The sequence below is a fragment of the Epinephelus fuscoguttatus genome, linkage group LG23 (genome assembly GCF_011397635.1).
Source record: "Epinephelus fuscoguttatus linkage group LG23, E.fuscoguttatus.final_Chr_v1".
In the NCBI taxonomy this organism is placed as follows: Eukaryota; Metazoa; Chordata; class Actinopteri; order Perciformes; family Serranidae; genus Epinephelus; species Epinephelus fuscoguttatus.
Window position 1 is genome coordinate 31,016,440 of NC_064774.1, and position 16,841 is coordinate 31,033,280.

At 38.0% G+C, this 16,841-nt stretch overlaps 1 protein-coding gene across 1 annotated transcript; it reads left to right on the forward strand.

Annotated features, from left to right (window-relative positions):
- The first annotated feature begins 1,758 nt into the window (after nucleotides 1-1,758).
- On the forward strand, nucleotides 1,759-14,524 carry LOC125883326 (macrosialin-like). Its single transcript, XM_049567511.1, has 6 exons — nucleotides 1,759-1,917; nucleotides 4,283-4,791; nucleotides 5,224-5,343; nucleotides 7,141-7,210; nucleotides 7,586-7,759; nucleotides 10,099-14,524. The coding sequence occupies exons 1-6, from the start codon at nucleotides 1,869-1,871 to the stop codon at nucleotides 10,236-10,238; spliced, it is 1,062 nt and encodes a 353-aa protein (XP_049423468.1). The 5' UTR covers nucleotides 1,759-1,868; the 3' UTR covers nucleotides 10,239-14,524.
- The last annotated feature ends 2,317 nt before the right edge of the window (nucleotides 14,525-16,841 follow it).

Genomic DNA, 16,841 nt, shown 5'->3' on the forward strand with positions numbered 1-16,841 from the left:
TTACCACTGCATACTACTACAACTACTATTAGTACAATACTTGCCAACATTACTGCTATATTAACTACTACATTACTACAGCTGGGCCTACCTACACTATGACATATCAGTTTTACTGTTATGCCCACAATTACACTTCTGCTGCTATAAAGTGCCACTACTGCTGGTTTTACCACCATTACTACAACTAGAATTCTGACTGCTGCCAGCACTACTACAGCCTCTAGGCTTTTTTACAGTTGAAGTGTGTCTCCATGCATACATGGCACAAGGAAGCCTACAGCCACTTTGTTACTTCAGTTAAATGTTTGTGATGTTGGTAGTTGAGATGCAGCCATGGTGCCGTAATAACACGGGACCTAAATCACATGAACACAGACAGGGAGTAGGTCTGATCTGTGTGCGGTCAGTCCGGTTTAGTAAAGGTTTCATTTCTGGTGGAAAAAAATAACACGCGACCTTTCGCTCCGCTTTTAGGCAACGGGTTCCCTCCCTGCTGTCACATTACTTTCGTTTCCTGAGTATTGCTATCCGATGGCAAGTTTCAAAGAAGCATCACTGGCGCTTCCGGTTACTGCTTTCAAATTAAAATTACCAACCTTCACCACTGAGAAATGACGTCAACAGTGGCCTTTCTGCATATTCAAAATGGTTTCAAACAAATAAATTGGCATTAAATGTAATAAATAAAAAAAAAATCTAATGTTATGATATTTGCAGGAAATATTAATTATAATTAGGAAGTAACAAAATTCTATATTGATGGTGAATAAAAAACATCAAGATCACTTCTGCTTGCAATAATGTTACAAAACCTCCTGGAATTATTAGGAAGAAAATGTCCTTTATTACATCCAGCTTGAATTTTAACATCATATTACAGTCTGATATATCCATACCTTACTGACTGTAACTTCTCCTCATTTCTTGAAATATAATGTAATGTCTATTTATGATATTGACATTCTTCAAATATGTACTTTTATTTTCAAAACAAAGTATATGAAAACAGACTTACCAGAAAGTTTTTTATTACTTTTATTTTTATTTAACAGATAACCTTTACCTACCAGTGTATGAGACATCCATATGTGTAGTTTATGCTCTCCTTTCGGTGAGGTCCTTAGAAAAGCCCATTGTGAGTTTCTACCTCACCTGCACATGTAAACTATTTAATTTCACTTTTCCATGTTGTTTTTTCATCTAAATCTGCAGTGTTAAACTTGAAATCGCTATAGCGCATCAGCGTGCCTCTTATGACTCATGATGACCAGTGAGGAATCTTAACACCACACACTATTATAGTAATATTATAGATGATAGTAATTATAGTAATAGTTTGATCATTTTCATCAACCACCTCTGTTTATTATAGATTAGCCTATTCTTATTTCAATACAATTCAAAGAAAAAATAAAAAAAATATTGTACATAGATCACTAAGGTAGCTTATGTATATATGCCACAAGTATAAGTGTTTCAACAAAGTTGTACACTTGTTTTATGTATATGTACTGGCACAATGTTATGCTATATTAATATTTTAGGGTTGTTTTTAAATATTAAGTATTCCATAATTTTTATTTTAGTTTATTTATTTATTATTATACTTTATTTTTGGGGCATTTGGCTCTCCTCTTCACAACTGACTGTACCTAATATTGGTGTTTTTTTATTGACACCTAGGGTGACTTTTATTTTGTAAACATCCATTTCCGGTTATGTGCTGTGGCTGTGATAACTTGACGCTGCTGCTTGGTTATCAGTGAGGACGCTGCACAGTTGTTACATATCGAGTGAGAGTCAGGAGCAGTGCAGAAGCAGCAGCAGAGAAGATACAGTCAGTCAGTCTGTCAGCACCTGTCATCATGAAGAGGGCTGTTGTGTTCGCTTTTATAGTCTGCTGTGCTGTCTCAGGTAAGACACTGTACGTTTCGACCACTTGGTCAAATTAAAAGCAAAAAGGTTCTGGAGATGTTTCTTTTTGGCTGTTTGGTGAGGTGCGGAGCCCAGAGAGTCCAGAGGTGATTTTATTTGTATCTTGTGCGCGCGCCTTAGAAAACGAAACTTAAATAACTGGGTTTACTCATAGACTGACTAAAAGAGTTTTCTACAAGGCGGCTGTGAGCATCTAAAGCTGTTAGAGACGCATAGAAATTTATATTTATAGTTATGTAGCGCGCACAGGAGAAATAAGTTGTTCCGACACGATAATAAACGAGTGCGCGCAAGATAAAGAAAATCACCTCCGGGAACTTCAGGGTCTCTAACTCTGTGCATGGAACACTTGAAATAATACTGTTGTATTGCTTCACGTTACGTCAAAACTTGGTTGTTCAAAATGATATATGTAGCCTTTATGTTGGAGTATTGCGGTTATCAGATGTTTTCTTTGTTCGGTGTACAAATGAGACATGAGATGTTTTCATGAGACCTCACTGTGACTTCCTGGATTGTTTAGGGAACAGAAATTTCCGCAGTCTTTCGATGGTGTTACAGGTCTGAGTCACATGTCTGCTCGCACAAGAGGGCTGGTTTATTTAGAGGATGAATGTGCAACTTGGTGAAGCCCAAACTCCAGTTGATGTTAGGGACTGTTCGTTACTCATGAGGTGTGGGACAACACGGGGGAGGCATGTTAAATATGTTTTGAAGCACTGTGGAGGGACTTGTGTTTTTTTTTTATTTTGGCATAGGGGAAGACATACAACTTTATATAGTTTTAAATAATTGTATTTTTTAAATAAATACCACCTGAACACCAAAACTCACCAGCCGGTTTGAAAGGCAAGTTTAAAAAAATACCAAAGTCCCACCAGTTATCATAGCCAGAAACTGTAAAAACTTGTGTGATAATGATGTGATTTGTAAGGAGAGTTTGCATTTTGCTTGAGAAATTAGCTTTATTTTGGTTATAACTTTCAGTCCTGTGCTGTTTGTTTTTTTAATTTGCCCCAATGCCTTAATTTGGTGTAAATATAGGAGAAAAAGTGGTTAGGGCCTAGTTGAGGTTGAGGAAAGGTCATGCATTTTTAACCCAGTCACACAGGGAAGGTCAAGGAAAAAATATTTGTAGCCTCAGGGGGGCTCACGTTAAAGATAACAATAATAAAAAGAAATGTAAATGTAATGTTAAATGTAATGCTAAATTAAAATGTAGCATTTGATATTTTATGCCACCCAAGCATTTTTTTTTTGTTTGTTTTTGGATGTAGGCTACAGGTAAATATTATATTTAACCAAGAGTGTGGGGTTAGGGTCTAAGTCAAGTTAATCACTCTAAAATAGATATTAAATCATATGGTCTAGAATTTTGTTTTTAAAGGAATATTAATAATTTGTGTTCACTTTGGTGGTAAGGTGGTAGTTTACTTAATGCTCACCACTAACTGGAGGTCAGTCTGGCTCAATCTGAACACAGGCAGTAATATATAAGCAGTAATGTAACACTTTTTAAAGCCAAACATCTGTGTATAAAGCCCAGTCCCCTGTTCTATCTGAATCCTAATATGGGGCATTTATATAGCCACTGCCTGAACCTGCAGATAAGCTGTGTACTGAAACCTCATCACAGTGTCATAAATGTGCTGCAGACTTGTGTACTTAAATGTGGCGACACCAGTTGACGTTATTCAATGTCAGTCTGCTGATTTTACTATGTTTGTTTAAAGGAACAAGCCACTCATAGTCCAAAGATCAGCTGTATCAGTATACAAATCAGCTGCACTAAAAAGTATTTTTCATATTAGCAGTAGATTAAATAACTGTGTGAAGCATCCATGTTTCCACATACATAGATGTAAAGTATACGTGCACCTTGACTGGTGTGCGGAGGCAGACAGCTGCAAGGCGGTAATTCTAGTTTAGCTTGTTTCAGCTCGTCTTGGTTTGAAAGACAGACTGAAAATTAGGCCATCATCAGCAACATTTCCAGCAGCAGGCAGCTGTTTTCAGTGGATTAAATCAACCCATTTTCCACTGCCTGCCCAGCATCAAAAAACATCTAGCACCTAAAGACGTAAGTATTTCATCTCAAGAGTTGGTGTAGACCAAAACAAAGCTAAAAGGAGTAAATTGGACATACATTCAGCGTGGGCAGGACTCCAAATGAGTGGTAATGTTGCTTTGAGCCTGCTAGATGTGTAAATAGGAAATTACTTGCTAACCTGTCATCAATTTTTTTAACCACAAAAATATGTTAGATGTTGTGCTTTTTAGCTTTTGATGTATGCATGAACATTGAAAATGATTTGTCTCTCCCTCTCTATCTTTTTGACTAAAGCACTGTCATTGGCCGAAGATGAAAAGAATTCCAAACCTTCTGCAACCGAGTCGTCTGCAGAAGAGTTTAACTCCACGCCAACAGCCAAACCTGCCCCCAAGCCAACTACCAAACCTACCCCCAAGCCAACCACCAAACCTACCCCCAAGCCAACTACCAAACCTGCCCCCAAGCCAACTACCAAACCTGCCCCCAAGCCAACCACCAAACCTGCCCCCAAGCCAACCACCAAACCTGCCCCCAAGCCAACTACCAAACCTGCCCCCAAGCCAACTACCAAACCTGCCCCCAAGCCAACCACCAAACCTGCCCCCAAGCCAACCACCAAACCTACCCCCAAGCCAACTACCAAACCTGCCCCCAAGCCAACCACCAAACCTGCCCCACCTCCTCCTCAACCTACTCCTTCTACCAACTTGACTGTCGGAAACTACACCGTGATGGGAGACAAAAAAGAGATTTGCCTGAGGGCTGAGATGGCACTACAGATCCGACTGGCGACACCAAAGGTACATTTCATCATTAACAATAGATGCAACAAGAGGCCCAGCAAAGTTAGTTCAAAGGTCTAGCTATTTTACCGAGCAGGCTGAAAACATCAACTTGCATTTTGGGTTTTATTAAACCATTTAGGAATTTGTCAACATGGATAGAACATTCTGCACAAGCCTCTGACTCAGCTTTCAGCAATGCAACTGTCAGCATCCTAGTTTCAGGAATTGAGAAAATGATTTCATTGCAACTTTTTATTTCCTCATTGTGGTGCAATTAATTGACTGTGAAAGGTTAGACAACGTATTTTCTTTTTATCATATGACAATTGCTAATTCTACATGACAAAGCAATATTAGTTTTCTACAGAAACACTGTTGGTACCTTCTGGAACATTGGGATACAAGGTGGCCATCCCGTTGCCTGATTTCTCTCTGTTTATCTTTCAGGCCAATGGAACTTTCATTGTTCAACCAAAGGTTACCAAAGCAGAAGGAGGTTGTAATGATACCAGGGCCAACCTTACTCTTGTCTTCAAAGAGGGCTTCATCACCTTCATGTTCAACAAGGTACTTTCCATGTCCTAGATTTGTCACAAATATGGCAGTAATGTTTAGAGCTGCTGATAGGGGAGGCAATGAGGTCAGTACCTTATCTTTGACCTGCTCACACTGATTTGGCAGTTAGCATTGAGCAATTAAATTGTTACATTAACACAATTAACCCATTTAGTTTTTTGATGAATAACAAGTTGTTTGACTGATCACTTCATACAGGAACTGGAATCAGAGAAGACTTGTTAAAAAAAAGGGAAGTTTAGTTGACAAGCCTGCTCTAAGAGCATGTGACTGGGAGTGCCTCACACTGCCTCACTTCACAGCGCTTGTGTGATTCATTTAGTGGTTTTCTAAATGAGGGAAAATGGTAAAAAAAAACAAACAAAAAAAAAACATCCATTATATTTTCTCAGAGTCCAAAGTGGCATCTTCACATATTTCTAATGCAGTTTACCATGATATAAAATCAGAGAAAAGTAGAAAAGCAGCACAGTGGAAGGGCAGGAACTAGTGATTTTGGGCCTTTTTGCTTGAAAAATGACTGAAGCAATTAATCAGTTATCAAAATACTTTCTGATTAATTTTCTGTCAATAAACTAATCGATTTAAATCAATTGTTTCAACTCTAATGTGCTCATGTAGTTTGAATCATTTCAAAGCCTTTATCAAAGAGATTTAGGTTTAGCTCTAAACAACTGTAAGTAATAAAAGTTTTAATTTATTTTATAGCATTCAAAGAACTACAAGTTTTACCAATGCACCAATTGTGTAATACCTCATTCTCAGCGTTGATTTAGCTTGGGGCTTAGATAGAGGACATTTGCATCGTGTCTAATCACGCCTTTACATTGACTTTACATGTAATTCACTCACGCAAATGGTTTGATTTGCAACTGGTGTGAACACATTAGATGTCTGAAATAAGGTCTGTGGGTAACGCAAGCTTAAGAGACTTTCTCGTTTTGTGCTGCGACATAAAATGCGTCAGTAAACACTTTTTTTTTTCTTACAATTTTTATGCTTTTATGTGTCTTAAAAAAGGCAGTTGCTAACAATTGGCTAATTGAGACTACAGAATGCCATCATGCCGAACATGGATTTACAGTTTTGCTGTGGTGGCAATGCTGAAGTCATGTAACTGCAGTATAGTTCATGCATAGCCTAATGTTAGCTTTTACTTTTGGCAATAGCATTTGGGCTTCAAAAATCATAACAGTGGTGTTCATTTGTGAAGATTATCTTGCTGAACCAAACATATAAGTAGCATAAAGCTTTGCTTATCACAGAGCTTATTTTCCACAAATACCAAAAAATCCAATTGGCCTTTTGTCAAGTGAGCCAGGGTGACACTAACCTCTGCATTGGCCTACAAAAAAAACTTTATCCCCACAGCACTCTTTTTGTTTTGCCATGTAGGTAGCAACTAAGTAAGTAATGAATGCATAGGGTTAATAACAAAACAGTGATGTTTAGTTGAGCCAGCCAGACAAGTTCTGTCTCTTGGCTACAGCTCTGCAACCTCAAAGTGTAGCAGTAAAGGTGCTGAAACAACAGTTTCCTCTCTGTGTGTGCTGTAAAACAATTTCTGTTTGTTTTGTAAAGGAATCCAGCAAATTTTCCACCACAATTAACACTCAATAAAAGACAGAGCCATCCTGCCAGTATTCTCAAAGAATCATCTTGTTTGTTCATGAATATTAAAATCAATATTTCACATTTAATAACAGTAAGGATGTAATGCTCCATGTGAATACCCATTGCCACTGGATATCAGCTTTGGTTGAAATGTGTCTTGTTTTCTTTCCACAGAGCAATGCTAATAATACTGTCTACGTTGATTCAATGAGGTTCTCCCTCTCCTATCCCTTAAGCAAAGAACGTAAGTTGGGAATACTCACATTTTATTCCAGTCTCTACAGATAATTTATGGTCATTCTGTCATTTAAACTTTAAACTAATTGGGTCACTGCTTGTGCACTGATAGCTACAGGTGGAGGTTGTGTAAGACTGGCAAATATTAACAAAGACGATAGGCTTTCAAAAGCCAACAACTTCCTTGTTTGTGTGTTTGTTCAACTCGATTAAAGACATAATCTGTGGCATTACCATTCAGCATGTGATGCTGGTAACAACCAACCTACTTTCAGTGCAATGCAGTCTAACAAGTTTGGTTCCATATCTGATCACTTGTTTTCATGAGCATTGTCATGATGTCCTGAAAGAACTTGAGCATGACTTTGCTTCACTGTTGCAGGCAAACTCCCATTCGCTGCCACCAACAAGTCAGTGCATCTCTTTGCTGCAAAGATCGGGCACTGCTACTCCTGCAAGAGTGACTCACTCTACATGGGGGATGGACTGTACCTGGATGTCACTCAAGACAGGATGCAGGCCTTCAATCTGACCAAGAGCAACGACTTTGGCCTCCGTAAGTGTCTTCATCAAGCTAAATGAGTCGAGGGGCCTTTTTTGTTCAGTTGAAGCGTCTTACCTGTCCATGAATCTGTCTATTAAATGCATCGTTAGATCCATTAACATAAGTAAGAAGTACTCCTTATACAATGTTCTGCAGTATTGCAATGTAAAAAATACTCGATTAAAAGTAAACGTACAAGTACCTCTTAAATGTTCTGTGGAGTACAGCACTTGAACAAAGGTATTTAGTTACTTTCACTAATGAATATCTGGAATTTTAATCACATGGCTGTCAGTTGGGTAAGACTGTTGTGCATGTACATTTAAGCAGTGTTTAAGACACTGTGGCATTTATCAACAGCTACCTGCATGCCAGGAATAACAGGTTTTTGAACCTTTTTGAATGAGGGCCAGATTAGATAATATGAAAATACCTGGGGGCCAGCTGTTTCTTGCATCACATGAGTTATTTAAAAAAAAATCCAAACAAATAAGACAAACGTTCCATCTTTCAACGAAAAAGTATTAAACTTTCCACCACTCCTGAATGTGAGGGCCCTTGCTGTCAACTTTATGCTTCTATGCTGTGGCCCTGTCTGCTACCAAGCAGGAAATATCTGCTGATTGCTTGTTTGCCATCTATTCACGAAAACACATTTGTTTCATCTTCATAGTTTATACTTGGTGCATGTCTACAGTTGGACCCCAGGCCATCCTTCCTCCTCACCGGCAATGCAGAGGAATGTCTCCACCTCATTTATTGTCCACAGAACAGGGTTGCATGCTAACATTGCTGGAGTTAAAAAGAACAGGCTGCAGAGAGAGAGTCTCTCTTCATAGGATATTTGAAAATATTGGTTTGTGCATTAAGTCCTTGTCAGGCAAGAGCAGGGGTGTAGTGCTGCCAGAGTGCACCAGAACAATGCTCAGTCATGTTTCCTTTCCAAATACACATTAGAATTGCTGTTGAGTTGAAATTCACATACATTTTTTAAGCACTTAAAAATCCAGTCATCGCTTAAGAGTATGTCATCCTAGAGAGACAATTAAAAAAAAACAAAATTTTTGAAGCTGTCATATTTAAGGTGTGTTGATGGATTCACATTGTTAACTTGTGCATTGAGTAATACTATAAGTAAACATTCCACCTTAAAAGCTGCTGGTACCTCCTGGCGTTAGCCTTTGAACAGCAGGGTAAAATAGATTTTTTTTACAGCTGCTGCTCGAGGTAGCAAAACTTCATTTCATTTTATAGTTATAGTTTTCTAATGTATGTAAAATTTGCCACGGTATGAACAGAGGTTACATAAGCTTCAAAACCAGCCACAGCTCACCCCATAGCGTGAGTGACAGCTCTCAAATGACCAATCAACGGACCGCAGTGTTTCCAGCTCCACCTTTTAGTACTGGATCAGTGTGCTGCGTACAACAGGGTGGTGACAGTTTTATTGGTACCACTCGCAACTCTTTACAGTGGAAACTGAAAAATAGCCATTCTAATGTGTGCCAAGCTGAACTGAACTGAATCCGACTGCTTGGTGGAAACGAGGCTTAAATTCACCAGCGGCCTCTCTCTGGTGGGATATTTACATCGGTACGCAAAAAAAAAGCTTTGCATGAATTTTAGCCGTGAGCTTTTTTGTGTGTAAATATTTTCTCTGTAATATTTGGCGGCTGTAAGAAAATTGTAGAATTATTCATTTCTGATTTTCTGAATTGTCAGATTGCTAACAAATGTCACAGCTCGCACAGGTAGTGCTTGATAGGCTAGCATCTAATTAATCCTGACTGCTGTAAAGGGTATATTGCTCACAGCATGTAGCTGTAAAATAATTTGTGGGATTAGTTATTGGAGCAGTAGCCTATAAAGCAATCACAACAGATATGTATCTTTGTTTTGCACACATGTTTATAGCCTTCACATTCTTCTTGCCCATGCATGTGGCTGACTGACTTTATGAGCACACAAATGGACTCTGAGATGTATTAAATCATTTCATAATATTTACAGTCATAGATTTCCATACAGAGCAAAGAAACCTCTGCCTGGCAAAATGGCACCTTTATAAATGGAGCTAATGAGTGATAACTTCATTGATATACTGATATTTGTACTTCTTAATATTTACTGTGTATTTACTGAGTATTTGAAGTTTAGTTTATGTGTATTAATGATATTAGAGGCAGGCAATATGTTGTTACATAGGGTTTAGTAAGTAGACGTCTGGGACTGAGTGTAAGTTTTGGTTCTAAATAGTAATGTCTAGTAATGTACTGTCTAATATCTGTGTGTGTTTGTGTGTGTGTGTGTGTGTGTGTGTGTGTGTGTGTGTGTGTGTGTGTGTTTTCCAGCTGACCCTTGTCCTGCTGACAGGCCTGACTACCGCGTTGCCATTGCGGTGGGAGTGACGCTGCTGGTGCTGATCGTCGTTGTGGTGATAGCCTACCTACTGGGGCGCAGAAGGAGGGCCGATGGCTACCAGTCTCTGTGAGCGAGGCCGAGCAGACTTCCATCAGAGGTCACACAGAGGTCACTCCCATTATAAAGCAAAGTCAGTGAGGCTGTGATCTTTCTCGGGGGCTAAAGGGCACTTCAACTAAAGCCAATGTGCCACATTTCTGTTCTTTAATGCCTTGGTTTACCTACAGTACTGTTAATAACAATGTATTAATTAGATGTCCCAAGTATGAAGGCCTTAGAGTGCCACTGGGAAAGTTTAATTAATAATTCACTAATTAAAAAAATCAATCAATAAATTGATCATTTAAATGCTGTTGTAAGTCAATTAATCAAAATTTTAAATATGCCAATTATGGAGTCACAAAATACATTTAGACTTATCTTTTTATTACACCATTTACTTTTGTGTCTGTCATATTTCCTTTCACTTTTCATCATCTTCCCTCTTAAAGATTTAGATTTGTGATCAATTTTGAACACTTACACCTTCATTATGTTAAGTGTGTCACCTACTGGTTAGATCTAAAGTCCAACCCATGGAGCAGCAGATGGAGCCCTTATTGGCCAACCATGTGTTGACCAGTTGGAGCTCTATCAGTCACTCTGTTGGTTGGACTTTTGACCTAACTTTCAGGTCATGATGGCCAAAATGTAACCTCATGAACCATTTTCTTTATTTGCTGAGCCCACTAGGTGGTGCGCCTAGTTTAAAGAAAAAGGCTCAAGGAGTGGCATTTTAGTGTACTTTCAACTGTTTGTTAAATAGAAAGTGCCATGTGGTGGGCTCAGAAAATTAAGAAAATGGTTCATTAGGCTTCATTTGGCCATCACTACATTTAGACGACACACTGCTTAAACATCTTCAAGTTGAATTTTTTTAAAAATTAAATGTTGTAAGTTTAGATTTAAACACAAAATGATACTGTAAAGGTGATAGCAGGGAACAAATGAATGGTGTGATGGAATGTGGTCTGCAGACATGTAAGCAAATGGAATAACAAAAAGTGAAATTTTTAAAACTTAATTTATTTTGTCCTTTCATGTTGAAAATCAATTATTAATTCATTTTTAAAAAAAAGAGAACAAGGATAAAGAATCTGTCAAATGTAATTATATATATATATATTTAGATTGAGTTTAATGATTTAAATTGAATTAATCCATTTATTATTCCAGTGGCACACTTTGGATTCCATACATATGGGTTTTGAATGTCAATATTGTAGATTGTGGATTTAACATTCCAATAGCCACTATCCTGATCATTATAATTTTCTCATATGTGAGAATTGTTATGCCAGCGAACAACACAAAGTTTGACCCCTGAGTTATATTCTCATCAGGGTGGACAAGCCTCTGAAATAACATCTCTACATTGGGACGCTAAAAATGATGATGCTAATATTGAAATATCTATACAGACTGACATCTTCATAAATACTGAAAGCAAAAACTGACCAAAATGTCTCATTAGAATCAGTCAAGGTTATTTTTTCTCCCATAGACAGCTGGTGTATTAGTGATCAGCGCTGTGATAATGATGTCATTTTATATTCGGCTTTTATCAAGAGGTACATTGGCTCCTTTTATCAGTCTAACCCCACGTTATACTCAAACTGAGCAGTGGAATCGGTAAGTAAGATTTTATCGTGTGTTCCATTTAAATTATATTTAGCTTGTCTCAGCAAAAACGCGATGAAGTACGTTATTTTTCTTCATTGTTTTAAGACGTGTAAATGTTTTATTATTCCTTGTTTTTTTTTAAGAATCATCTGGGGTTTTAATTTTTAAAAAGAAGGGAAGTTATCCAATCATTAATGTTACAGGTGATTATACTGTGAGTTAGCATTATTAATAAGCACAAAGGGAAAATTAGAGGGTTGTTTTTGAGGGATTATTAAAACCTAGTCAACAATAATTGCACTGATTGCTGTCCCAACTTGGTTGCCTTTGTCTTTTTTATACAATGTGTAGCTGATGCTGTGTTTCATTAAAATGCAGGGTGGACCATACATGTGGGTTACTAAGGGACTGTTTGTTATTTATGAGAGGGAAGGAGGTGATGCAAAACAGGGGAGGACCTTCAAATGGTTTTTTAAGCATTTAGGGAGGAGTTATGGTTTTAAATTTGGCTCAGGGTAAGGACATTAAACTTTAAATGGTTGCAATTTGTTTGCATCCATTCACGTTAGGGAGGCTCAAGGAAAAAATTTGTAACTCTGGGAAAAATAAAAAATGAAGACACACCCTAGCCACCCCCCTACTCTGATGAATAAAGTACAGTTCCCAACAAGTCTAGTCTGATCCTGATTAGATCTTAAAGGGTTTACACATTCATTACATCTCAGCAGTCTATTTCTACTCCCTCGCCAAGTCTACTCTCATACACCGTACTCCATTAAAGGGATAGTTCAGATTTTTTGAAGTGGGGTTGTTACGGGGTACTTATCCATAGAGAGTATATTACATGCAGTAGATGTCAGTCAGCACGCCCCCAGTTTGGAGAAGCAGGCTGGAGTCTGACATGGAAGCTCAGCAATGTACTGCTCTGGAGGGGTCAGAGACAAGCCACCTAAGAAAAGTCAGACCTTAAAAAAAAAATCTACATCAGTTTAAGTGTACACTGTATTTAGAATATTTTTACTGTTTTACCTTAATGTCAGACAGTGATGCCTAACTGGAAAATGAAGCCAGTATATCACTCTCTTCAAAGCCGGACTCCATTTAGATAAACAGTGATTTAACATTGCTGAACACAGGAGCTGCTGGTCTACCACTGCCTCGATCAGTTGGTTTGTGTTATTGTGTGACTTTGGCACCTGAAAGGGTTAGTTCAGAGTCACACAATAACACAAACGAATTAACTGATCGGCGCAGCGGTGAACCAGCAGCTCCCGTGTTCAGCGAGTAAAAATTACTGGTTTTGTCAATGGAGTCTGGCAGGTTTGACGAGAGCATAGTTGGGAAACAGAAGCTGTTAATGGCTTCCACATTGGAGCGGGCTGTCTAATGGAAAGGTAAAGCCATGAAAATACTCTTAATGTGGCGTACACTTAAACTCATATTGATTTTTTTAGGTGGCTAAAGTACATTTTGTTGCTGACCCATCCACAGCAGTACATTGCTTAGCTCCCATGTTGGACACCTGCTGCTTCTCCAAACTGGGGATGTGCCGACTGACATCTACTGTATGTAATACACTGATTATGGATAAGTACCTCAGACAACCCCACTTCAAAAAATCTTAAGTATCCCTTCTAACAAAGAAATATTATGCTGTTGAGAAAACAATCCTGCCACACTGTGAACCCTGTGGTGAGCTTGTTTTCCCAACTGCTGTTTCCAAGTCAAGAACGAACTTTGAACCGCAAATATTATGCCTGTATTTAGGTGCCTATCGGAAATGGCAGAATTGCAATTTGAGTACACAAGTGAAAGAAACAAAATATTTTTCCAATCCTCAAATCCTAGCTTCATGTTAAAGGGTCAGTTCATACACATTACAAAGACACATTGTTTCCTGTACCTCTAGTGGGATCTAGTCATGCAGGTCAGTTTTATGTGCTCAGGTTTTGATATATTTTCTTCTAAAACTTCTGCTGCCACTTTAATACAATGAAAGTAATCAGAATTCTTCTCAAAGCTTTAAAAAACGACATCTGAAAACTGAATAGTGACTCGTATTTCCAGATTCCATGTCCATGTCATCCCGTATAATCTGTATATGTAGCTGTCAGCAGTTTTCATTGGGACTGTCCCATTAGTAAAAAAAAAAAAAAAAAAAAAAAAGTTCCAGTGAACGCTGTTTGCAGTACTGTCTATAGATTACACAGGGTGACCAGGACATTGTGTCTGGAAAAACAAGATGCTGGTGAGTTTTTCAAATATCATTTATCAATGCTGTGCACCTCCATTGTTTTTAAGGTGGAAGCAGATATCTCAGAGACAGATATCTCTGTGTGAACTGAACCTTTAACTCAGTGTGTTTGTGTTGATAAAAAGGAAAGTGGCATGGCAAGCAGGTGGAGTGGAATGTGGAATACCTGAGTGTGATGTTGGTGACTCCAGTCCGTCCCTGTGTGAATGTCCCTCAGTGAGTGTCAGCTTCTTCAGTAGTTTGACAATAGAACAGTTAAACGTGATGAAGGAGACCTGTTGCTCACAGCTGCACTTCTAGATTTTGTCCATCAGGAGATGCTCTGATGTTATGAAGGGAACAAATATGAGGGACTTCACTTTATGTAGAGTTATCCACTGTGTGAGCACTTTTACCTGTTGTTAACTTCCTGTGCCAATAAAGACTGATATATTTCTAAATGTGTGTGTGCGTATGCGTGTTTAATCTTCAGCCTCCTCAGCAGATGTGTGAAATGTCTTTGTTAGTCAATCACTAAATACTTCACTCAAATAATGGATTTGAGTTTTGAAATAATTAGAACTGAGTTAAATGTATTTTATATATTTCCAGGGGCATCATTTTGGTTTCAGAAGTGATAAAGTTTATAATAATATTGGTTATTGTGCTTCCTATGATTGTAGTGATATAATAAAACATAGACTATGTATTTTAAAGGAATAGTTCACCCACAAGGTGACCGTTTATAAATCAGTAAGTCATGATGTGTTAACTTGAATAACCAAAAACGAAAGCGAAAATACATGTGTTCGTGAAGTACTGAGCATACGACTGTATAAATGAGACTAAAATTACACTGCACAAGTTGTGTGTGAGTTTGTTAACAGATGTTTTGATTTAATGTTGCTTTTGTTAAATGTGGTCCCCATTTAATCAATAATTCAATATGTTCACCATTTTCCATTCCAAAGGAATGTGAGAAAAACAAAGTTTTCTTTGCACAGTTAAGGTAACACAGCATGACTAATTTATTTACAAATGATCATTTTGTGGGTAAAGTGTTCCTTTAAGCAAACCCTTTGTATTGTTAACACACTAACCCTAGAATCATTTCTACTTTACTTTTTTTATGAAACTTTTTTTACGCTTAATAAGCACAGGAACAAAAGAAAAAGAAAAGCACTACACGGGCAAAAAAACACAAATATGAGGTCATGGGATGTTTACAAAGTCATGACAGATATATATGGTACATACAATAATCACGTAGAATCTGTCTCTTTGGCTAAATAGATACACTCCACCATTTTTCTTCCAGTTCCTTTTTAAGTCATATGGAATAAATCATCTGTTCCAGAAGATGTGTTTAACAGTATTAACAAAACGCCTAGCAGTGGGGCAGTTTTTATTTACTTAGTCTGTCAGGAATATCAATCAATCAATCAATCAATTTTATTTATAAAGCCCAATATCACAAATCACAATTTGCCTCACAGGGCTTTACAGCATACGACATCCCTCTGTCCTTAAGACCCTCACAGCGGATAAGGAAAAACTCCCCAAAAAAAACCCTTTAACGGGGAAAAAAAAAACGGTAGAAACCTCAGGAAGAGCAACTGAGGAGGGATCCCTCTTCCAGGACGGAATATGTAAAAGATATAGGGAAGTGAACGTTGTACTAATACTAAAACCCAAAGTTTTTGAAATGATTGTTGCAACTTCCTTCCAGAAAGTCTGGATAGAAGGACAAGACTAAAAAACATGGGCATGGTCAATCATGATTTCTCCACATTCCCTCCAGCAGTACAGCTGGGTGCCTGTTTGTTTACACTTCTGTTTGGGCGTGATGAAAAAGCAAATCAGGTTTTTCCAGCACAACTTTCTCCAAGTCCGGGAGTTACTGGCAGTCAGCTGTGTTTCTCAGGCATTTAGCCACATGTCCTTAGTGATTTTAATCTCCAGCTCTTTTTTTTTTCATCATTGTGCCACATAGTCTGTAGTGTAGTGTAGTGTCCATGCTGCTATTTACTGTTTACTAAACTATTTTCTGGTCTGTCTGTGACACACCAGTAAAATAAAACACACACACACACACACACACACACACACACACAAAGCATTACCTGTTGGTTGGCACGAAATGTGTCAAAATTACGTTCCAGCAAGACAAAAACAAAGCCAATGCAAAGCTTATTACAAACGGTCACAGTTTGGTTAGGTTTAGAGAACAAAAAATACTTGATAAGGTTTAGCCAAAATTGTAGTTTTTGTTAAAAAAAAAACTATGTCCAGGACATAATTGACGTGAACATACGTAATACAAAGTACAAAAGTCACATTACTACGTTGGTTTCACACAGGAAACATAGAGTCCACAGTTCCCAACCGCCCTACATGGAGTTTCTTGCGCTTTAATCGTAATTCATGTGACTTTGCATTAGCATTGTTTTTGGGTTGCCAGCATCTGATTTTAAAACATTTTGTGCCCACCACCAGTACTAGGCTGAACATTTTAACACAAGAGTTGGCTATTTGGTAACTGAATGGTGCTTTTTTAACGTGCTTTTTATACAACTGAAGCTCATAGATTCCTTTATTACCTCTGCCAAGGAGGTTATGTTTTCAGTTCAGTTTGTCTGTTTGCCAGCAGGATCTTGTAAAACCACTGGCCTGATTTTTATGAATCCTGGCAGAAGGGAGTAGCATGGGCTGGAGAAGAAACCATTCAATTTTGAGTAGATCCCAATCATGGATTGGATACACAAATTATTTCCCACT